General features: G+C 40.4%; 1 protein-coding gene across 1 annotated transcript in view; it reads left to right on the top strand.

Moving 5' to 3' along the window:
• SYNPR (synaptoporin) overlaps positions 1 to 23,830 on the top strand; it is a 403,239-nt gene that overhangs the window by 234,842 nt on the left and 144,567 nt on the right. The window contains exon 3 of the mRNA XM_075550739.1: positions 18,963 to 19,087. Coding sequence (XP_075406854.1) covers positions 18,963 to 19,087 — 125 coding nt within the window. The remainder of the gene's footprint in view (positions 1 to 18,962; positions 19,088 to 23,830) is intronic.

Here is a 23,830-nt window from a genome sequence, read left to right as displayed (position 1 = left end):
TGACTCTGGCATGTGTGCATTCACAAAGGAGATCATTTCATTGGTACCGATGAGGAGAGCACTCCTGCATTAGGAGAGACTGGAGTGCAGGGGTAACCAAGCCGTGGTACCTGCCCTCAAAGGGCTTCCCACCAACCAAGGAAAGCAATGTAGTGGCCTCTAGGCCTTTTTGTCAGTCTTATTTCATGCTGTGTTTATTTCTTTCTACCTGTTTATTCCAGATTACTTCCTTGTTCCTCAAATTCTTAATCTCCTCATTCAAGTCTATTCACTGTTTAATATCACTTCTTAGTTTATTACAAAACTTAGGACCCTTTCTCATGGAGCCACTCAATTTTCCTCCTAGCTAACTCAGCGGAACCCCCTGCAGCCCGACCCAGGGACCCTTCTGGTTCATCTCTTGGAGGAGGAACAATGCTTCCCTTTTGTTGGCACGTTTCCGGGGCAACCATTATATGCAAGACACTTTTCAAGTCCAACCCTTTGCCTAGCTTTCCCCTTCCTGATCTGCATATTTCCACAAGCATATGCAAATCCCTTCTTTCAGAATTGTGTCCCTCGTTTTGTTTGCTTAATTGGCTTTGATTTCTATGAATAAATCAAGAGTTTAAAGAGTTTAATCTTGCTCCATAGAAGTAAACTGTGGGATATGTTTTATTTGGGAGTCAATAGCTAAAGGTTTTAGAAAAGGTCCATTTGTCTTTCATTTCCAGGATTCATTGGTCTCTCTCGCAAAGCTGGAGTCAATGGGACAATATTATGTCTGTACTTATGAGGATGGCCTTGAAAACGTCGGTCCTCAGCTGATATATTAAATATCAAGGATTTTGCTTTGTTTATTACCTTTTTCAATTTAATCAGTAGGAAGACATTATTGAAAGATGGTAGTTTTTGTTTTGCTTTTACTTCTTTATATGAAATTTACAGTCCTTTAGGCTATGGTGACCTTTTACCCAATTAAAACATAATGAGAAAAGCTGCTCTCTCATTATGAGGCAGAATGAAATGGATTCTTAAAAAAAATCAATAGAAGATGATCATGAAAATTTGTGTAAATGAGAGTACATTTTTGTTGTAAGTCTTGCAATAGTGTCAAAGCAGGAGAGAGCAGCAGTTCTCAACCTGGGGGTCGCGACCCCTTTGGGCATCGAGCACCCTTTCATAGGGGTCACCCGATTCATAATAGTAGCAAAGTTACAGTGATGAAGTAGCAACGAAAATAATTTATGGCTGTGGGTCACCCCAACATGAGGGACTGTATTAAAGGATTCCTTTAGTAGGAAGGTTGAGAGCCACTCTCTGAGAACGCTATTTGATGGAGTGAAGTTTCCTTTCAAAAGTGTACCTCGGCAATTTTGATTAAGGTTCTAATAAAATAAATCCTTGAAAATCTTTGAAACCTGTTTGCATATATATATGTATGTATGTATGTATCTTTAACAGGGAATTTCAATTTTGTCTGCACCTATACACTCGCAAATTAATTGGTTAATACTATGATTTTGCTTAAAAGCAAGTTTTTAATAAAACATTTAAACATAATATAGTGAACCTCTATTTTGTCATCACTGATTCCAACTATTTTAATTCTGAGCCAGTATTTTAAAAGAAAATGCTTCTATTCTTGTCCCCTTCCCAATCATCATATTATTTCCTCATTAAGTAATTAGGTATGTGTTTCCAAAGAGTAAGAAATTTTTCAAATAGAACACCACAGTTCCATTTTTAAAAGTTAGCAATAATTCCTCAACATCGTTAACTATCCACACATTTCTAAGTCCCTCATTTAATTTTATATGGACTTTAAAAAATTTACTTGAACTGAACTAAAAGAAATCCACAAATTATGATCGGTGGAGGCCTATTAAAAGGTCTTCAGTCTATATGATATCCCACACATCCTCCCTGTCTGCTTTCCATCTTTTAATTTGCTGTAGATTTCTGTGATTATTGCTGGTGTTGTTGTTGCTGCTGCTGTTGATTTAACCTGGCACTTTTCTCTGGAGAGTTCTGGAATCTACATTTTGCTAACTTCATCCCTCTATCTATTATGGTTTGTGTAAGTTGGCCACTGAACTTAGAAGCTTGAGCAGGATCAAAGTTTGATTTTTTGACTAAGAATTACTTTAGAATTGGTGTTGTGAGATAGACCTGTAAGACCCCTAGCACTTTGCTGAGATACTACCTGGTTGTCTATTATAATAGCTGATTGTCTCCTTGTGGAATATCACCCATCCATGCCTCAATTTAGGAATTCAATAAGGTTGATAAAATGCTAATATTCCCATTCCACCATTCCTTCTTCATTATTTGCAATGCTTCCTCAAAGGGAAGCTTTCTCTTTTCTAGGTTTAGCCATGTTCCATGTTCATCAAGAAACCAAAATCCAGACCCAACCCACTTCATAGAGTCCAACTTGGCCCCAAGTGACCCTACACCGAGTTTAGAAACTGTAAGTCTTTACAAAGGCAGGCAACTTCATCTTGCCCTTGTGAAATGACTGGAGACTTTGAACTACCAACCTTGAGGTTAGTAAAGCAAAGCCTAACCAACAGCACCCACAGGGATCCTCCTTTTACTCATTTACTTATTTCAGAACCACGAGTTTGGTCACTAACATCCTCTATGAGTAGCCACTTTTATTTCTTGTTTTTATTTGTTCATTTTAGCATAGTTATGAATTTACAGAGCTAAACTGTCATTCTCTATCTTCATGGTCTGTGTGACCCTGGAAGAGTCATTTAACTTCCCCAAGTCTCTGTTTACCTAACTCTAAACAGGGACTAATCGTGGTAGCTGCAGTTGTGAGCTTTTGATGAGTCTCTGGGTGATACAAATGGTTTGCTCTTGACTATTAACTCTTACATGTCAACGCAGTGCTGCGCTGCTAATGGAACAGTCAGCAACTCAACCCCATCAGGTGCTCAGTGGAGAAAGATGAGGCCGTCTGCTGCCCTAAAGATGTGCAGTCTGGGCTTGGAGGAGCAGTTCCACTCTGTATTGTAGGGTCGCTGTGAGTCGGACTCCACTGGATGGCAGTGGGGTTTGTATTTGTTACTAACCTAAAGGTTGATGGTTTGAACCCATTCAGCAGCACCATGGAAGTAAGGCCTGGTGACCTCCTTCTATCAAGAGTATAACCTAGGAAACCCTAAGGAGCAGTGCTCCTCTGAAATGCATGGGATCACCATGAGTCAAAACTGACTCAATGGCAGTAGGTTGATATGATTGTGTGTAAAACACCTAATGCATTGCTTGGCACAAAAAGGAGCCCAATAAGTGGCAACTGTTGTTGCCACCAATAGTTATGATGAATATAATTATAATCAGAAATATAACTTAAACTATACTTTAAACTGTTTCTCTAGAACTGGTGCTACAAATTCTAGTATTGTGGGTTTTGGGTTTTTTGCTAGGAACAGCTAATCATGTACTGTGTTTTAACTGCCTGTTTTAAATTTGCTTCTTTTTCATTCCATAATCAAAAATAATAGATTGGAACAGTTTCCATATAGCTACAGAGGACATTTGATGACTGTGCACCATGTTTGAGAGGTCTGGAGATTGATTTCCAGGTGAAGAATCAGAATGCACAAAACTAGAAGTTTTTAATTTAAATTTGAGCAGTACAGAGTATGCAACTTGTGAGGCGTTAAAAGAAAGTAGAATTAGGAAAGGATTTCAAGTTTCTGTACATAGTTATTTTCATGTTTCAGAATTCTTCAGTTACTAAATTGGTTTTTTGACTGATTCTGTAGGATACTTGGGTGGCTGCTTGGGAGCATCAATATACTGTATGCTTGCTGTGAGTAAGCCTTACATAATATTTAATATGCCCACAAGGCATTGTTATGATTCATTGCTGTTGATTCCAACCCAAGACAACCTTATCTACAACAGAATGAAACCACTCAGTCCTGCACCATCCTCACGGTCACTAGCATATCCCAGCCCATCATTGATTCATCTCACTGAGGGTAGCCCACATTCTTGTTGACTCTTCAAAGAACAGCCAACACTGTCCTCTCCCAGTGCTTCAAGGCAAGCTAGTCGGACAATAGTCTATTGTGATCCATAAGATTTTCATTGACTAATTTTCTGAAGCCTATCCACTAGAAATGACCCTAATTATATTTTAAGTAACTTGTGGCATAGCGTCCTGCATCGCAGTAGCACACAAATCACTGCTATAGGAAAAACTGGCAAATAGGTGGTGGAGCCCAAAAGCATGAGAATAGATTTACACACACACACACACACACACACACACACCCTTCTACTATTCTGTTAATGGAATGCTTGTCTTTTGTGAAAGTAAATTTGTATTTAAAATCAGAGCAGGGGGTGGGAGGGGTGAGAGAATCATTCCTGTTTAATGACTTGCTGTCTGGTGAAATGACATTGATTGAATTTTGCCAATTAGCTCTTTTGATAATTAATATTTTGTGTCAACTTGGCTAGGGCAGGATTCTCATCAGTTTGGCAGTTAAGATATCCCCATGTGCGATCTCCTTCAACATGTGGCCTGTTTGCAACATACCTATAGACATTGTTGAATAGCCTGTTTCCTTTTGGCTGGGTCTGGAGCCTGAGTCTGGCTCATCCACCTTCGGTGAGTTGGACATAAGTCAATGTTTTATCATATTGCCTGCTGATCCTGAACATTGAAGCATGCCCCTCGGCAGCCAAAAGCCCTTCATCTTCCTGCAGATCTTGAAGTCATCAGCTCTGCCTTTATGTGAGTCAGAAGAAACCCTTAGCCTAACATGTAACATAACACATGACACAACACAGGCTCAGAATTTGCCTGCTTCTACACTGTGCTCTTTCCATAATATAAACCTCTATATCTGCTTAAGGGGACCTGCTGGTGCTGCTGGGTGAATGCTGGACTGCTGACTGCAAGGGCAACAGTTCAACCAGCAACTCTGCAGGAGAAAGATGAGGTTTTCTTCTCCAATAATGCTTTATAACCTCAGAAATTACAGATAGAGTTGCTATGAGTCAGAATTGACTCCACAACAATGGGGCATAGGCTTATAGAAGCTTCGCTGGTTTTGATTCTCTAAAGAATCCAGCTTAGGGCAGTTATGGATCAACTACGTTTCTGAAATAACCCGCTGTTATTCTAAGCTGCTTTATGGGTACAAATGGTGGCCATAGTTGATGAAATATCTAAATGTTACAGAACAAATCCCACCCCTTGGCACCGAGTTGATTTAGATGGATAACACTGCTGTAAGTCAGAGTAGAACTGACTTATAGTGTTCCAAGGCCATCAGTCTTTACAGAGAAGACTGACATAGCTTTCTCTTACAGTGCCACTGGTAGGTTTGGCTCACTGACTTCAGCAGCTGAGCACTTAACCACTGCAACACTAGGTCTTTGTAATATTAAAGAAGACATACTAAACACACAGAATGCAACAAGAATTGAGTTCTACTTTGAGTTTTATTTCCTGTTTAGAAAACAAATTATCAAGAGTTCATGAGGGAGGAGGGAAGAGGGAGGGGGGAAACTGAGGAGTTGATGCCAGGAGCTTAGGTGGAGAGCAAATGTTTTGAGAATGATGAGGGCAATGAATGTACAAATGTGCTTTACACAATTGATATATGTATGGATTGTGATAAGAGTTGTATGAGCCCCAATAAAATTACTTTTTAAAAGACCATAAAGAAAGAGAGAAAACACTAGACATGTTTTTTTTGCTTTTTTAAAGATGTGTGTAGTAAACGTATTGAATTTGGCCTGCTGACCACAGGGACATCCATCTGAGCCCACCAGGTGCAGGAGGAAGATGAGGAATTCCCTTCCTGTGAAGATAGTTACAACCTCAGAAACCCAAAGGGGCAGTTGCACGCTGCTCTGTAGGGTTGGTATGAGTCAGAATGGACGTGGTGGCAGTGAGCAGAAACCTTATCTTCCATTTAAAAAGTCTTGCCATTAGGTAGTAACATAAAATCATGATTGGGCTAGGGATAGTCAAACACAGCTCATGGCTTTGACTTCAGAACAAGAGTCATCTCCCTCCCATTGTCATATCAAGCAGAAGGATCCAGGCAAGATACCCAACATAAATTATTTTCTGGAATGCTCTAAGAGGTGGTTATGGTAGGTAAGAATCCATATCCCAAATGTTCCCAGGAAGGAAACATCAAGTTCAAGAGTTATCGGAATTACTTCAAGGGAAGTACAGTTCACCTGCTCTTCAGAGAATCAAGAGATCCTCTCTAATCAGATGTCAGAGAAGTGAGAGCAATGTGGAGTTAGAGGCTTTGTTGAATTTTTATTTCATCTTGTTATCCCATTATGACAGATATGGAACTGATTCATTTTTTAAAATTACCCTCATTTAATCTGGTGAAAGATAGGTTGCATTTTTTACTCAGCAATTGATTGACACCATACGTGCACTACAGTTTCCCATAGCATATTTTGAAATATTTTCACCTTGATTCTAAAAGAGTGGCTTTGGGAAAATACTTAAATAAGCAGGTCAGAAATGTCATGCCTCTTAGGTTCACCACAAATGTAAATAATTTGAAAGTACTTCTGAAAATAATTTCAAAAGCAGTAGGTGCTCTTTTCCCACCAAATCAAAGTAAAATTGCACAATCTTCTAATGACAGATCTGAGATGACTTCACTCAGTTAACCTAGAGGTTGCCTAAATTTGCAATTTTAATAAAAAAATCTTTTGTTAGTTCCAAAAGGAATACATGATTATTGAAATAATTCAAAATTACTTTTAAAGTAAGGTCTTCCTCCAAGGTAACTAATAATAATAGTTCAGTGCTTATTTCTCTAGAACTTTTAGATGTCTACAAAATGTACATATGGGGAAAATATTGAAGTTGTCAAGGAATTTTTTTTAATTGGACGTACAATTGATGCTTATAATTGCACCTTCAATGCGATGGATTTGCACCATCATTATAACAATGGGCTCATGTACAACAATGAATGTGAAGATAGTTCAGGAGCAGGCAGCACTTTATTCTGTGGCACGTGGTGTTGCTATGAATAGGAATTGACTCAATTGCACCTAACAACAAAAATAATGTATAAATATTCCCTTTTGTAAAAATATATTACATATACATTGTATTTGGTAATTAGATTTATTTTCTTTATACCAGAATGTGGGCATCTTTGTATAATGCTGTCTATTCTCCTTTACCACTGCATTATATGCTACTGATTGACTATATAATAATTTATATAGTTACCCTTGTTATATTGGTTTCAAATTATTTCTAATATTTCCAGTATATATTTTGTTTTAAAGTTTTGTGTTAATTAGTTATATACAAGAAAATAAATTCATGTAGAAATTTCAATTTAAATTCATGGATAACAGTTAAATTGAACAACTTGTATATAAGGGATAGAGCTCTTTCAGCCCCAGCAAGGGAAAATAAAGTGGGCAAATGTGGGATGGGTTAAACCATGAGTCCTGCCTTTATACCACACCTGGCATGGCTATTTGACTTGGGTCACCTCTCTATCCTGTGGCAGACCATAGAGAATGGCTAATTGCCCGTCTCTTCCCCAAGAATCCCTCCGTGGGACAAACCTTTGCTCACTGCTAGCCTAAAAGTTGGAGGTTCAAGTCTACCCAGAGGTGCCTTGGAGAAAAGGTCTGGTGATCTATCTCTCAACAAATCAACCTTTGAAAGTACCACAGAGCTCAGTTCTATTCTAACACACATGGGGTCAGCATGAGTCCGGTTCAATTCGACAGTAACTTGATTTTTACTGGTTATTTCTTCTATATCTGGTCCAGGAAAGCTGACTGCTCAAATCCTGGCCTCCCTTGCAGTTGAAGTGAACACAGCAGCCACTTTTTGGCCATGAGGCAAACACCCTAAGAACCAGAGAGATACTAGACCAGACATCATCCATACCAGTAGCTACCAAGTTCTGGGCTCCTTGATATTTGTGAAAGATAAACAGTACAGGTCAGGTTTTCTGTTAACAGTAGCTTTAATTAAAAAAAATTTTTTTAAGCTAACTGGGAAACACAGGGAATCCAGGACAGATAAACCCCTCAGGACCAATAATGAGAGCAGCAATTCCAGGAGGAAAAGGGGAAGGTAGGGGAAGAAATGGGTAACAGATCACAATGATCTACATATAACCCCCTCCCTGGAGATGGGCAACAGAAAAGTGGGTGAAGGGATAAATTGGTCAGTGTACGACATGATAAAATAATAATTTATAAATTATCAAAGGTTTGCTAGGGAGGGAAGGTGGGGGGGAGAAGGAGGAAAATGAGCTGATACCAAGGGCTCAGTAGAAAGAAAAGGTTTTGAAAATACTGATGGCAACAAATGTACAAATATGCGTGACACAATGTATGTGTATGTATGTATGTATGTGATAAGACCTGTATGAGCCCCCAATAAAATGATTTTTTTAAGCCAACTGATCCCGTCCCTAGGGTTTATCTGATTGTCGAACTTGAGAAAATTTTAAAGGAGCCTTCTCTTGCCTTGTAAGTAATTTAGAGTTTCCCTCTGCAAGGCTTGGTCAGAACCCCGCAGGTGATGATGTGAAGTGTCAGTTATGTAAGGCTGCTCTTTCCTGGGAGGATTTCATACAAATCAGTCAGCTAGCAGGGCACATATCCAATTTTCAGATGGGTAACAGGAAGGGGAATGCAGTGTGGAAGAGATTGAACCGCTTAAGAAGGTAGATCGTGGTATGCAGTAAATATATATACCCTTTGTGTTTGTAATACAAGTAGTCTCTGGATTGCAAATGTTATGTTCAATTTATGTATCACTCTTATTTGCCCTTTAATATTATGCAAATTTGCCCTCACTTTGAAATGATTGAACTAACCCCTACTGGCAACAAATTGCTTATCACTGTCACCTTCACTTGCCCATGTAGCTTTTAAAACACTGACATGGTTTCAAGTTTTTTCCTGCAGTAAAGTAAGGTTAAATAGGAACTATAGGCATATACGTGGCGACTTACCTTCAAGTTCCTTTTGTTAGTTTTTTTTCACTCTTATTTATAAACAAAGATGGAGGTTTACAAAGGAGATCATCACTTTTCCATTAAAAATCATACACTGTTTGTTTCATTTTATAGATTGCAGTCCCCACAATGTAACATCACTTATCCTACTTCCTCCCTCTGTTTCCTATTTCCATTCCTCTTTCTTAACACTTCTGAGCTTTGTCCTTGGGCCAATGCTACCCTTTGGATCTCAAAGGGTTGACTGATCTAAGATGAGCATGTCTTCCTAGCATCATCGGTCCCTTTCAGGCCTGTCTGTTGTGTAGCTGGAAACAGAGTGACAGGCTGACATAGTTCAGTACACTGCCTCCCTTGAATGGTGGTCTTTAGTCACCCTTCCACCAGAATCTAGAGGTCCTTAAAGGCCCATTCAGTAATGGATCATTTTCATAACCTGGGGACTGAGGGCCTGTCCCTCCAAATAAGAAACAAAGGACTGTCTTCGGGTTTTATCTCACATGAAGGGGCAGGAAGAGGCCCACAGGGTTTGACACAAAAGCCTTGGGGGCTCATGTTATACCCATTACAATAACTGTAACCTGATGACTGAGAAGGGGCTTCGTCAGTTTCCTAGGGAAAGTAATTATCAGCAGGAGAAAAAAATTCTTAATAAAGGATTATTTCAGTCAAGATGAGCAGCAATGAAGCATTACATTTTAGAGGTGTTTATCAGTCTGCTGGGGCCCTCCTGGGTCAAGAGTGGAGAGTGAAGGAAGCCAGAGATAATCAAAAGCCCTTATGCACTAAAAAATATCTTGATAGTATGCATCCCTCAGTTTTCCAGGGCTACTGTGGAAAGAATCTGCTTCTATAAACTGTGCTTCTAGAAATGTCTTTGGGGGCTGCTGAGAACAAATGGCTCATTAGCCCAAGACAAAGCATAAGTGGAGAAGGGAAAAGTGAGGCTCATTAGAGGGGCGGGCATTGCAGAGAGAGAGAGTTTGAGCCTCTTTAATCCCAACGCTGTAAAATGACTGAGTTGCATGAAAGTGAAAAACCCACCACCCCCATCTGTGGGTGGCTGACAATTAGGAGGCGGGACTTGTCAATCATAATTGGCATAACCTACTCATACCTGATTCTTCACATGTTCCTATCATGCCAGACTCTCACTCACTTCCCCAGATGGCTTGTGAAGCTGCAGAGCAAAAGGCTTGCATTAGCACTCGCGTTGAGTTGCATGATTGGGGCTTTATCTTGCAGACGCTTCATTTAACCTTCACATGACATTCTGAGCATTGCTGTGACAGGGAACGCCTTTCTAAGCTCATAATTGGAATATCTGCGTTACTTTTTCCACGGGATGTTCTTCCTAGAGCACCTTTCCCTCTCTCAGGAGAACTGGAGAGAATGAAGATAAACTTTAGAGAAAACCAGATCTGTGTTCGAATCATGACTCCTTCACTAACCAACGGGAATGATGACTGTGGGATTGCTGATTTGCCAATTCCTTGTTTCTAACATATATGACTGTATTTGTAATGCAGGAGGTCATTGAAAGGATTAAATGAGCTACTATAGATAGATGGTTGTTTTTAGTTGTCATTAAGCACTTCATACTCATAGCAACTTTTGCACAATAGAACCCCAAACTGTCTGTCCCTGCTTCATCCTTCTAGTCATTGTTGTTTTGGGGGATCCATTGTTATAGGCAGTGTGCCAGTCCATCTCCTTGAGGGTTTTAGCTCCTTCACTGGCCTCTGTCGACCATGAGGGCCTTTTCCATGGACTGATCTGTCCTGACGATATATCCAAACCAGGGGAGGGGAGCCTCACCCTGCTCACTTCTAAGGAGTATTCTGGCTGTACTTCTTTCAAAGCAGATTTGCTTATATGAGGCAATACCACCCCCACCCCCCAAAAAAACAACAGATTTTTTTTCAAAGATATATATTTCTTTTTTTTTTTTTTAACAAAGCAACCTTATCACCTTCAAAGTACTCTCTATTACACTTAATATATTTGTCAAATCTGTGTTTCCATTCTTGGAAACATTTTTCAAACTCATCTCTGGATGGCTGACAGCACCTCCCTCGTTTTTTTCTTCACCTTTTCTATGTCATCAAAGTGCTGTCCTTTCATGTCATCCCTCTTCATTCACGGAAACAAAAAGAGGTCCCACGGAGTGAGGTCAGGTGAGTAAGGTATGTGGGGCGAGAGGCATGCTGTTTTGGGTCCGAAACTGGCGCACTGAGATGACTGTGTGAGCAGGTGCATTGTCGAGGTGGCAAAATCAGTCCCCCATCTGCCACAAATCAGGTCTTTTTTTTGGTTGCACACTGTTAGGCAATCTTTTCAGAACCTCTAAATAGAAACTTATAATTAATTGTATAATAATAAGAATGAACAGTCTTATCTAGTACAAACGCATTACGAGTCAACATTTTTGTCTGTTCAGGAAGTTGATGGTCGTCCAGAATGAATTTTGTCATCAATCGACATTTCACCTTTTTTTAAATGAGAAAACCACTTGTACACTTGAGTTTTCCCACAGAGTTGTTCTTATAAACTGTGTTCAACATCACAAGAGTTTCTGCAGCATTTTCCCTGAGCAGGAATCAAAATTCCACAGCACACGCTGTTCTCTTAAATCATCCATCACCAAAAAAAAAAAAAAAATGAGGTTGGAGCGAAAGTGCTTTTATGAAGGAATTCATTGTGACCAGAGAGGGCCTTCCCAGACAATACCATTGGGGGCACTAACTCAGAGTAAGTGGTAAAAAGGTGTACTATGAAAGCTCCACCCAGTGGAGTCTTTTCTGTTGTTTTGTTTGGGGAGTTTTTTTTTGGGGGGGTACCTCCTTATAGTTCTGGCAGGGTCTGGTACTTTCAATATTCTTCACCAATGTCATAACTTAAAAGCATCTATTCTCGTGTGATATTACTTATTCATTCTTTGACTTTCAAGTTCATATGAGGCAATTTAAAAATGCTTGGGCCAGGCCCACCTCAGTCTTCAAAGTGACCTCCTTACACTTCAAAGAGAACCCGTGCAGCACATTTGCCCAGTGCAATACATTGCTTGTTTGCTTGAATGCTCTTTCCAGGAGCATGGATTGTGAATTCAAGCAAAATGAAATGCTTAACTACTTCATTCTTTTCTCCTTTATTATTTATTAGTCCAGTTGTGAGGATCGTGGTTTTCTTTGCATTGAATTGCAATCAGTACTAAAGGCTGCGATCCTTGATGTTCATCAGCAAGTGCTTCGGGTCTTCTTAGTTGTCAGAAAGCAAGATTGTGCCATCTGTATATCTTGGTGGTCTTCTTTTTTACAGTCTGGCTCCTTGACTACTTGGTCAGCCTACAGCTTGAATAGTGTGGTGAAAGGATATAACCACGAGCCTCACCTTACTTGTTTTTAAGCCAGTCAGCATTCTCTTGTTCTATTTATACGATGACATTTTGTTACAAGTATAGGTTCCACATGGGCACAATGAAGTATTCCCATTCGTCTCAATGCTATTTATAGTTTGATAAGATCCACACAATATTGAATGCCTTTTCATAGTCAATAAAACACAAATAAACATCTTTCTAGTATGTTATGATATCAGCCAAGGTCCATCTGACATCAGCAATGATATCCCTTGAGCCACATCCTCTGCCTTAATTAGATAGATAAAGAGGGTACTAACCGGAGAGAATGGAACAAAGAACAAAACAGTGCTTGTTCTATTATTATTGTCATCATCATCGATGACATTGTTTGTTATTCTTGGATTGGTGCCCAAATCTTCTTTTTCTAAGTTCCTCTTTCTCTCATCATAATTTGACCATTCATTCATATATGCATCTACGCCGTTAGATGTCTGAGCCGCCTGTGATGCTTTGTCACAATGAAGGGTGCAGAGTTGACTTGGGCATGTTCCTGTTGGTAAACAGTTTTCTGAAGACAGTCTGGGAAAGCAAAAAGTCTGGTCTAACTAGCCCTTTCCTTCCCTCTCCAATCAATGTACGCTCTCCATTGCAACCAGGGTGGCCTACGTAAAGTGTAAATATAGGCTTTCCCCACCTCTGGGGGACACCCTACATTATCAGCTTCCATAAGTCCCAGGTGGCCTCACACCAACAAAATCTTTATGTTTAGGATCTTGGTGGGACGTGCTGTCTCTGTCACAGTGCGCAGCTCTGTTGTTTTATCAGGAAAGACACAATAGACAGCATGTAAGTGAGTAGATGCAGTTAGATATGACCTATTAGCCATATATTTTGGATCCCTGCCACTATGTACCTGACACACCCCTACCTGCCTCTTGGCCCTTATCACTCCCTTCTCACTTTACAAAGTATACTATAGTCATACCAACGACGTGACTTGGTGTTTCTCATTTGCCCACTTGTGTGTTTTTGCCTTGTTGCTCCCTCTGCCTCAAACTTTTTTTTTTCCCTCCCTCTTTGCCTGGGTGCATCTGATATGCTTTTCTGGTTTCTGACTAGCCATCTCATCTACCCACACTTCCCCTGCAAGTAAATACCATATTTTCCTCTAGCATGATTCAGTTACTATCACCACCGTATAGCACTGTCATCCAAACCCACATCCATCAAGTTGCAGCTGACTCATAGGAACCCTATGTAGGCTTCTGAAATTGTCAGTCTTTATGAGAGCAGCTAATGGGTTTGGGCCACAAACCACTTGCTCATCCTATAGCTAGGAGTACAGAAACCTAATATAGAGTAGACACAGAGGCATGACTCCCTTTATAATGGACTCTTAGCGTTCATGCATAACTGAAACGCATATAGGTGTTTAGTAAATATTTGAAAGAGTCCCTTAGTGATGTGAGCAGTTAACACACTCAGCTGCTAATGGACAGGTGTCTGGGGGAAAGGTCCAGTGATGTATTTCCAAAAAACTCAACCAGTAAATGCCTATGTTTTATTCAGAATATCAATGGGTCACTGAGGTCAGAATCACTTCAAAAAGTCACTTATTAAATGTTGGCTAACTTTGTTTGATGTGTTTCCCCAAAAGGAGATTCTAAGACATGAGTTTGGTTAAAGCTTATTTGGGACATATGCCAAGACACACAATGAGGCCCTGGGGAATGGAGAAAGAGAAACTGGGAAGTTGATGAAGTCATTCCAAGGAATCTCCAGCCTGCTCCATGCAGAGGTTGTGCACGTTCCTATTACTAGAGAACTCACAAAGTCCCGGGAATGGATGAGGGAGGAAGCCTTGGCAGTATCTGAGGACAGAATCCCAAACCTGCAGGTGACATCTAGGATACGTCAAGGGAATATGGCCAACGCACCAGCAGTTGCCTTTGTTACAATAACTACCTAGGTAGGCAAGTCAGTGAGTGGTGAATGAGCTCAAGAGTGCAGCATTGGACCTGCTAGAAGGGGAGGGAACCAGCCAAACAATGTCAAAGTGCTGAGTCCCGCTCACAGTGTGTACATCTCTTCCCCGTCCAAGTTCAAGGATATTACGTTGTACCACGATGGTAATAATTACACCATGGGAACTGGCATATTCTGAAAATCAGCGCTTTTATTCCCCGGAGATATGCTTGTCAGCACCCAAAGTTTGATGGAGATGTCAATACTAAAGCTTGGTCTTGATTCCTTTCTAGCAGTTCTCCTTGCTCTCACTGGTTGCTTCCAAAGCATCCTCGTGCTTGGGCTGGTGTCCAGGTCTTGAGAGATGCCCCCACACTGACTTCAATGTAGACCACTGACCCTAGGAATGCCAATATCACCTTGATTTCTTGCCCGAGTCCAAACCATTGCTTTCAACTATGTGTAGCAAATGACCCAGAAGGATTAATAGCAGCTTTTAATGATATCACTTGTGTGGTTCAATTAGTTCCAAGAAGGGAATGACTTGCCCTTTTCGAAGGGAAAATCTTTAGGGTCATTACTTGTGCAAGTACATCAATTCCTGCCATGAGTGACTTGGGTTTGTTTTGCTTATTAACCCAGGAAATGTATGCCAATTCCTCTGTTTTCTTTCACCTGAATGTGTTTCTAATTAGATCGTATACAAGAGAAATCTCTGCAGGCTAATCTTGTCCATTTAGAGAGTAATTTGGTTGTTGTTATGAACAGAGCTGTAGCTCAAACATGACAGACGTGAAATAAAGAGTTCATTGCAAAAGATTTATTTTGGTCTCCTGATCTCAGGGGCCATAACCAATTGGATGAGTGGCAATAATATTGATTATCTTAGAATTTGTAGGAGGATTCATGTCTCTTTTGTCAGTGGGATCTTGAGGGAAACAGGGGTATTAAAATTCATTGGATTGGGTAAATGGACTTTTGTTCTGTGTAGGTTCTTAGCTCAAGAAAAGGAGCTGGGAGATTTCATTAGCATCCAGAAAGACAGACATTCTGGATTGTCTGAGGCTAGGCACAGAGAACCCGCAGTTTGAAGAAAATGGCAGCACATGTGGGTACACACATGCACACACACACACGCTGTCTTTACATCTCTTACCTAGTTTCTGGAAGTCATTCTAGTGTGTGTCTCAGATGGAGCTCCTGACTCTCACTTCTCCTTATATGCCACAGACACTGGTTCCTTAAGCCCCCCCCCCCCCCACCGAACCCCGCACCATCCTTGTAGCCTTCCTAGATTCTCATCCAGTTCCCCCTCCATCTTGGCTGCACAATGCAGTTATCCCATCTCTCCGTCTTTCTAAAGGGAGTGTTGTCTATGTCTAATAGAGATCGCAGATGCATAATCAACCACCTGCTCTACGAACCAGTGGATGATTCCTGATTGAGCAGTTGCAGAAACTGAGGTTTGGATAAGTCAAGTTACTCATCTAAAATGTCATTGATGACTAAGAGTGGGGCTCACACTCAGGTCTGCCTGACTCTAGACTGCTCCGTTTTGCACTAGCACTTAGGGTGGAGCAGTTGGGACTCAGCAAATGTCTTGGGAGGGGATGAGTGAAAGAATTTCCAAAGTTTCATCCCACTCCACATTTCTCTTCTGCACAAAACGACTTTTTACCCCCAACCCCAACCCCAAGAGCCTCCAGTACACTCCCTGCTGGATCTTAGAGTTTTCTAATTACAGGCCCAGACTCCTGTGGGCCGTTGGAGTCAATCTCTCTACTCTGGACTCATCCATCCCTCTGACAAATTATTCACTCAGTAGCATCTATCTCTTTCAGTACTACATAGACATTATCTGTTTAGTCCTCAACAAACCCAAGTGACTTTGTTATTGGCCACACAGTGTGATTTATCTTTAATCTGTGAAGACTGTTGGAAGGGAGAGTCTTAACTTGAAAGCCTACAGAGATCAAGTTTTAACTCTTGTAGAATGCCTTGGGTGTTCAGAGCTCAAGAGAGGCTGAGGGAAAAAACGAGGGGCGGTGGTGGTAATGTGGTTTCAATAATCTGATGTTTTCCATGCAGCTAATACATTGAACTATTTAAATGCATAATGACCATTCCATCTTAAGTTCATTATGCGGTAATATGCAAAATGGTTTAATATCAAATGAAAAACCAACAGTAATTTTTTATCACTAATAAGGATTGAAATTAACAAGATTTTTACTCCTTTTAACTCCTACTTGGTACATTTTAAAGTCCAACTGCTTGAAGCAGCTGGTCGATGCACCTCAGTTGCAGCCGTTGCCTGTCTGACAGTGGAGACTTAATGTGTGGCTGTGGTGTGGGATAGTTTTCAGCAAACCCTTCAGGAAGAAAAGCCTGGCAATCTACCCCCTACCTCACCCCAAAATATCAGCCAATAAAAACCCTATGTGTAGATTCCATGGTCTGACCCAAAACTAATCATGGGAATTTTGTAGTATTGGGAATCATGAGATCACCATGAGTCAGGGATTGGGGGAACATCGTGGCAATGAATAATAATAACAATGCAATTCTATAATATATTTAATCCAGACATATTACACGTCATAAAAACACAGATACCTCACACCACTGTTGTCAAGAGAATATAAGAACAGAGAACACGGTTATGCTCACAGTACCTGGCTCATTAAAAATTTAAAAACTCACCGCCATCAAGTTGGTTCTGACTCCTAGCGAACCTATAGGACAGGGGAGAACTGCCCCTGTGGGTTTCTAAGGCTGTCAATGTTTAAGGGGATAGAAAGCCTTGCCTTCTCCCATGGATCAGGAAAAGAACATCTCCACCGCCATATGCAGGCTGTAGGACTCCCCGCCTCCATTCTTTCTTCGGGAAGAAGTCTTCCTAACAAAGATAGTTCAGTTTGGCACAAAGGGCAGAAACATTCAATCTTATGTAATGAAACCTAAATTTAAGTATTGAACATCTTTAATCTCCCCTTCCCTATTCCTACCAATAGTTCAACAGGTAGCCTTGGTCCTGAGAAAGGAGATGTCTGTACCACAGGGATGATAAAGATCAGCTTCCCTTCCCTGATTCAATTTGATAAGCATCACAGCCTTTGTTTTGTTGAGTGGTTTTGGGAGTCCCTGGATGGTGCCCATGCTTAGTATGCAAACAAGCTGCTAACCTGAACTGAAAGGTTGGCAGTTCAAATCCATCTAGAAAGATCTCAGAAATGTGGGGTGGCGATCTTACTGCTGAAAAAAATTCAGTCTACAAATCTGAAGGACGGAATAGTATCCTAGTCTAAATTGTGAACACGTATGTTACAGAGGCTAGTGGGTGACAGTGGAAGCCCAAAATCCATTTACAGGTTCTCATGTGGATTGTCCGTGAGCCCCTGCAGCCATACTTACGGGATGTGAATAGCCGTACCATGATAGAGCGAGCATTGTAAAGTTGATTTTGGCAGATGCAGTTGGATCTACCTTTTGACCCATTGTAAAGCTGTTTCCCTTTTAGAGATTTTCTGTTTTCTCTTCATTTGAGGTTTTTTCAGTTTTGTCTAGTCAGTGTTGTTGGGTTCTTTTGTTTTCATTTGTTTGCTTTGAATGATTTTGTTCTGTTTTGCATGATTTTCAGTAGAATCTGTGGTTTTCTGTGAAATCTACACTAGGTAGATCTATAGAGAGTAACTAGGTAGGGGCATGGCTGGGGATGCTGAAGGGAAATGGGAGCTAACAACTATAAGGATGCAAAGAAATTGATTGTGGTGATGATTGTACAAATCATCTTAATCTGATTGAATTGCGTGACATGTGGGGGAAAGTGGTCAAGAAGCGGGAGAACAACAGCAGAACACCTCTGGAGAGGCAAACACCAGCCTCGCGTCCCTGTTCCTGAAGAACTCGAATCTCCTGGCTGCGCCAGACTTTTATGGGAAATATCATAATAGAAGGTCTGAGCTAGTGTGGAGTCAAAAGGTGGAACCAAACTCAAAGTGGTAGACGAGATCAGGCTTAGTGGTCAGAGACTGGTAGGAACTCCTCAGACCATGGCCTTAGTCAGCCTTCAGGTCTGGAGCTGAAGTCACCCCTGCCTTAGCATAATCAATCATTTAAGATCCAAATGTCAGCACTTATACGGAAACACAGAGAGTAAGGGAAAAGGAACATTAGAACCAGGAAGCAGGGGGGGATGACGGTGTATGAAGGGATTGCAATGGATGAGTGGAAACAAAAGCTGTATAAACTGTTGAACGTAAAGCTGATGGGTTGCTCTGTAAAGCGACTTCACAATGAGAAGTGCTGAAAGAGAAACAACTTGCAGATACTCACTGCTCAGTCCTTCGGACGTAGCCTTCCAGAGCCTTTGACTATAACATTGCATCTATCCTGTCAAGACATGACTACTTTTCAGACATCTGCACACAGTTATTTCGTGGTTGTCCTTAATTTTCTCCCGGGGACTTACTCCAGCATGTCCAGCTCTTCTTTCAGACCAGCTCCCTACCTCTTCATTACGCAGCTTTCATCCTCTGCCCCTGGGCAAGCGTGGTGGTCACTTGGTCTAGACACTAACCTCCTATTGATAGATCAGACTAGGCCAACATCAATCTAATCGCTGCCTTTTCTTTTGTTTTTCTCCCCAGCTTTTTGCCATCTTTGCATTTGCAACATGCGGTGGCTATTCAGGAGGCCTGCGGCTCAGTGTGGACTGTGTCAACAAGACAGAAAGTAACCTCAGCATCGACATAGCGTTTGCCTACCCATTCAGGTAGGGAATGGTGCTGCCCTCTCGTCTACCCCCCAGCGTGGACTTTCTTCCTTCTGTGAATTCTCTAGAATATACAGTGTCACAGGAGCTCTTTGGTAAAGAGAAAGGATTCTGCCTAACCTCGCTCAAATGTCTAAACGTGCAGAGTGCCCATCTACCACCTCACACCAGGAGGATGTAGGAGCTGCACCCTCAAGCGAACATAGCCTCATCTTCCAAGAAATAATGCAGTATTTTGGGTTGTCAATTTGGAAACCTCAATTGCATAATTCATTGATCTCCATCTGCATTCTAAACCCAGTCTCCCAAGTTCCTAAATTATATCATCTCTGTTTTCATATTGGCTGTATAATCCTGGCTGATGCATTTATTAATACCAATATATAAGATTCTGTCCATGTGCCAGTCACTGTGCTTAGGACCATGATTATTTGACAAATGAAGAACTAGCAGCAGAGAGACATTGCCTACTTTTCTTTAGCTATCAAGTAGCAAAGTCAAGTTTTAAGCCTACCTGACTTAAACCCAGACCTTGCAATCTCTATTTCTATACCTAAACTGCTTGAGAATAACACTCTCGGCCTCTTTACAAATTTAGTATTAAAGATAATGCCTTATCTGTGTCTTTGCCTTGTCTATAAAATGCAGATGAGATACCTACAAGGTCTTGTCCCAGATCTGCCATCATGTGATTTTTTTCCATTAATCCAAAATGGATTCATTGAATTCAATTTTTAAGTAGTTTATTTCTGTAAAACTCCCAGATACTTAGTACCAAATGAGTGGTGTAATTTTAAAAAATAACAGTGTATTTTTTTTCAAGACGCTGTTCTGGCATATTACTAATATAGTACCATTGTTCCCCTGAATTTAGCAAACATTTGAGTGTTCTTCTCATGCCAGACACTGTACTAGAACTGGAATTATAGAGAAAAGTTCAAATTACCCACTATTTAAAATATCAAATAGGTGCATACAGTTTTTTCCCCAAACATATTTCTCATAAACTCTTATATCATCAATGTTACTATGAGGAAAGGATGGGAGGGAGAGACATGAGGGAGTAAGTGTCACATGATCGCACAGTTCTTAGCACTGTTGTACCTCTAATGCACATGTTTAAAATTAATTGGAACTAATACATACATCAAACCATATCCAGCAGAATTGTACATTTGCTACCACAATCCATTTCCAAACCTTCTTCTTCTATATGGACCCTTGACATCAGCACCCCCTTGCCCATCACTAGAAGAAGCACACATTCCAATCTTTCATCCAATGGGCTTTCTTTATTTCAATGACCAACTTGTAGTCAGTGAATCACGAAGAAGTAGAATTTATACAAAAATCCATACTGGCCATGATGCTGAGAGACTTTAGGAGTAGAACAGACAAATATGAAAAACACCCCTGTTTAAGTATATATTCTGATAACTAATAAGAAAGCCCAAATTTTTAAAAATTAAGCATATAATTTCTATTAATCTGATAGTAAGTATTGTCTGTGATGATGGAAATATGAATGGCGAGTCCTTGAAACTACAGAAACTTCAGGAGGACCTCTTTGGCCTCTAGAGGAGCATAGTTATGTCAATGTGGGCTTACTCGTAAGCATGAAGAATCTAGGACAGGACATAAAAATTTCCAATAGCTGGGAAACAGGATAAGATGCTGAGTAAACTTATTCCTGAAGCTTGTAGGGTCTGCTTTGCCTTCATGCTACCTGGCAGGAATAATGACTTGGGTCATTCCTTCAAGATCATAGGCATCCTAGATTTGATTGAAAAACTGCTCTTCTAGAAAGATGTAAGGAAGCTTTTGCTATTCTGCTTCCCATTGCCGGTATACTATATATTATTGAGAAATCTGAATTAGTTTGAAATCTGAATTACCTCCTCTTACATAAAGTCTAGCATGTGTGTTCCATTAATGCCCAATATAGGAGATAAACATATGCCACTCCAAATAGCTTCAATTTTACTAGAGATGCCATTTTAATTTTACATTTGGATACTTTAAAATGCTGAACCTTTACCCTCTTGAAGGTAAGAATCTGAATAATAAGCTGAAAGCCTACAATTTATACAGTTATTTTGAAGTCATTTATGCCGGAAGAGTCTGGGTTCATAAGGGTGGCAATAATGTAAATCATTAAAAAAATTATTTTCTCCTAAAAATCATAAGCCAATGCCAATGATTTGATCATAACCGTTCAAATAAAATGAATGTTCAGCAGCATTGAACAATGCAGTTTATTGCAAACACAAGGAAGACAATAAACTCTACTGCCAAGTCATTTGAACAACACAATTAGTTTCTAAATGACAGATCAAAGGAAGCTATTTAACTAGTTATTGGACAAGTATTTTGCAATGTGGAATTGTGTTAATTTAGAAAGTATAGGTAATTTATGAGCTACTTATATTGCTGTTTCTAATGAGTGTGCCAACACTGCGGGTGCCTTAGGCTGGGTCCTCTAGAGAAGCAAAACCCGTAGAACTCATGTATGCACATTCCAAGCAGGAAATGACTCACACAGTTGTTGAGGCAGGAAAGTTACAATCTGTGGGTCAGATGTTAGGCTGGAGGCTTCTCCTGACTCGGACAGCTACAGGTGCTGATGAGCCCAAATTAGCAGGTGAAGATGGTATGTTGCTAATGAGTCCCAATATCATTGGGTCAGACAGTAAGCTTCTGGCTGTAGAGGTGAATGAATCCACGTTGAACAGATATATAAAAGGCTGCTAACTTCTAAGAGTATTCAGGAATACAGCACACCACTAACTCGAGTCTACATAACCAGGAGCCACATGTATGATCCAGGGACAGCAAGCAAGTTTTCCCTCAGCTTCCACTGGAAGCAGTTCATACCCCTGAGAAAAATCTCATCATGGGGGAATAACAGCATCTTAACTGACAAACCACTGAGAGTCTTAAGACCAACCACGTTGACACAAAATCAGAACCATTACATTCTTTGACAACACACACCTCACACACACACACACACAAACACATGTATGCACACATATATTAACTCATTCTGGGGTGCTAATTAAAGTCAGCAGTTTGAAGTCAACAGCCAGTCCTGGGAGGAATGAGGCTTTCGACTCCCATAAAGCGATACAGTAGTTTCAGAAACCCACAGGGACCATTCTACCCCTTAGTCTACAGGGTCGGCATGAGTTGTAACTGACTCCATGACAGTGAGTTTGTTTGTTTTTTGGAGTTTTAGTGATGTGAAGGCCAGTCAAAAAGCATTGCTACTGGGTGGAGTGGAGACCCAAAGCCCATCTGCAGACAATTGGACATCTCCTTACAGAAGGGTCACAGTATAGCACCAACAAAACATACAACTTTTCTCTAGTTCATTAATGCAGCCCCACCCCCCACTATCACAACCCCAATCAATTCTACCTTAAAAAACCAGCTAGACCAGAGCATGTACCCTGGTACAGATAAGGAAGTTACAGACTTCTTTTTGTTCCCCAAATTCAAAGAACATGACAAATGACCAAGATTTGAGTCCCTGGAGAATGCCAACACTGCCATTTTGACCTGGTGTAAATCAGAGAACACAGAACTCTTTCTCTGCCTTCAGCAATGTATAGACCTAGATGGAGGATGTCAAGAAACAATAGCTTCACATTGTGGTTTTTTTGTTTATTAAAGATTTCTATGATTTTGCAGGCATATATTTTGACTCGCTGGTATATATTATTTTACTATGGAAAAAAAAAACATTTATCACCTGACCTTCCTTTAGATTTCTGATGAAAACATATAACTAGTATATGTTTGTGATTGAAATAGACAATCTATATGTGTCCCATGCCAAGTTGGTATAGAACTTATTTGATAAGTAAGATTCTGGATTCATTATTTTTAGTACTCCCTTTACGCATAGATGTGTGAAATAGAGTTTCTCACGATAAGGAACTTCCTAGATTTGGAGAAAGAAAGCTAATTCTAGGAATGTGAATTAACACTTTGCACATGACACATGTTGAATAAGAGACTGGAGAGGTGAGAACAGAGGATTTAGGGACAATGGGGACGAGACAAGTCATCATGACAAAGGTTAGTTTGAAGGGTCAGATTTTAAAAGTCATAAGTGGGAAAGAACAGAACATTCAAAGGAAAGACTGTAATGAATGTATGAACAGAGAATATAGTTAAAATACATCTAAAATGTGTCAGACTGCTAGACATTTTGGCATATATTGTATAATCATTATACCATCTCCATAAAGAAAATTGCTATTATACTGATTGTGAAGACTGAGTGGGAGGAAATTTAATCAAAGTCAACCAGGAAAGAAAAAAAAGCCTAAGCCTTTGAATTTTATACTAATTTCAATAAAAACAAGAAGCCATATTCTGGCTTGAATAAAGCATGGTGAATTGAGCCAGTGTTTATGATGGGGGGAAAAAAGCAAAAAATGAAATTGCAAAGGTAGTTTAGGCCAGACGACTGAAGAGCTTGTCAGGTAAGTTTGGGGCTGTTAACCTCATGGTTGGCAGTTCAAACTCACCTTTAGAGAAAGGTGAGGCTGTCTGCTTCCATAAAGACGCAGGCCCTCAGAAACTCTAGGGAGGGTCGCTGATGGTGGGGTCCTTCGGTCTTGTTGTAATTTTTTTTTTTACTGAAGACTTTGTGTCCCAAGTGGTTGAATATGGAGAAGGAACGAGACCTAATTCAGAGAGAAAATGAAGGATAGGTACTTTGAAGTGGACAAC

This window comes from Tenrec ecaudatus, chromosome 5 (genome assembly GCF_050624435.1).
Source record: "Tenrec ecaudatus isolate mTenEca1 chromosome 5, mTenEca1.hap1, whole genome shotgun sequence".
NCBI classification, from domain to species: domain Eukaryota; kingdom Metazoa; phylum Chordata; class Mammalia; order Afrosoricida; family Tenrecidae; genus Tenrec; species Tenrec ecaudatus.
The sequence above is the reverse complement of the archived record's forward strand: the minus strand, read 5'-3'. Positions and strand labels throughout refer to the sequence as shown.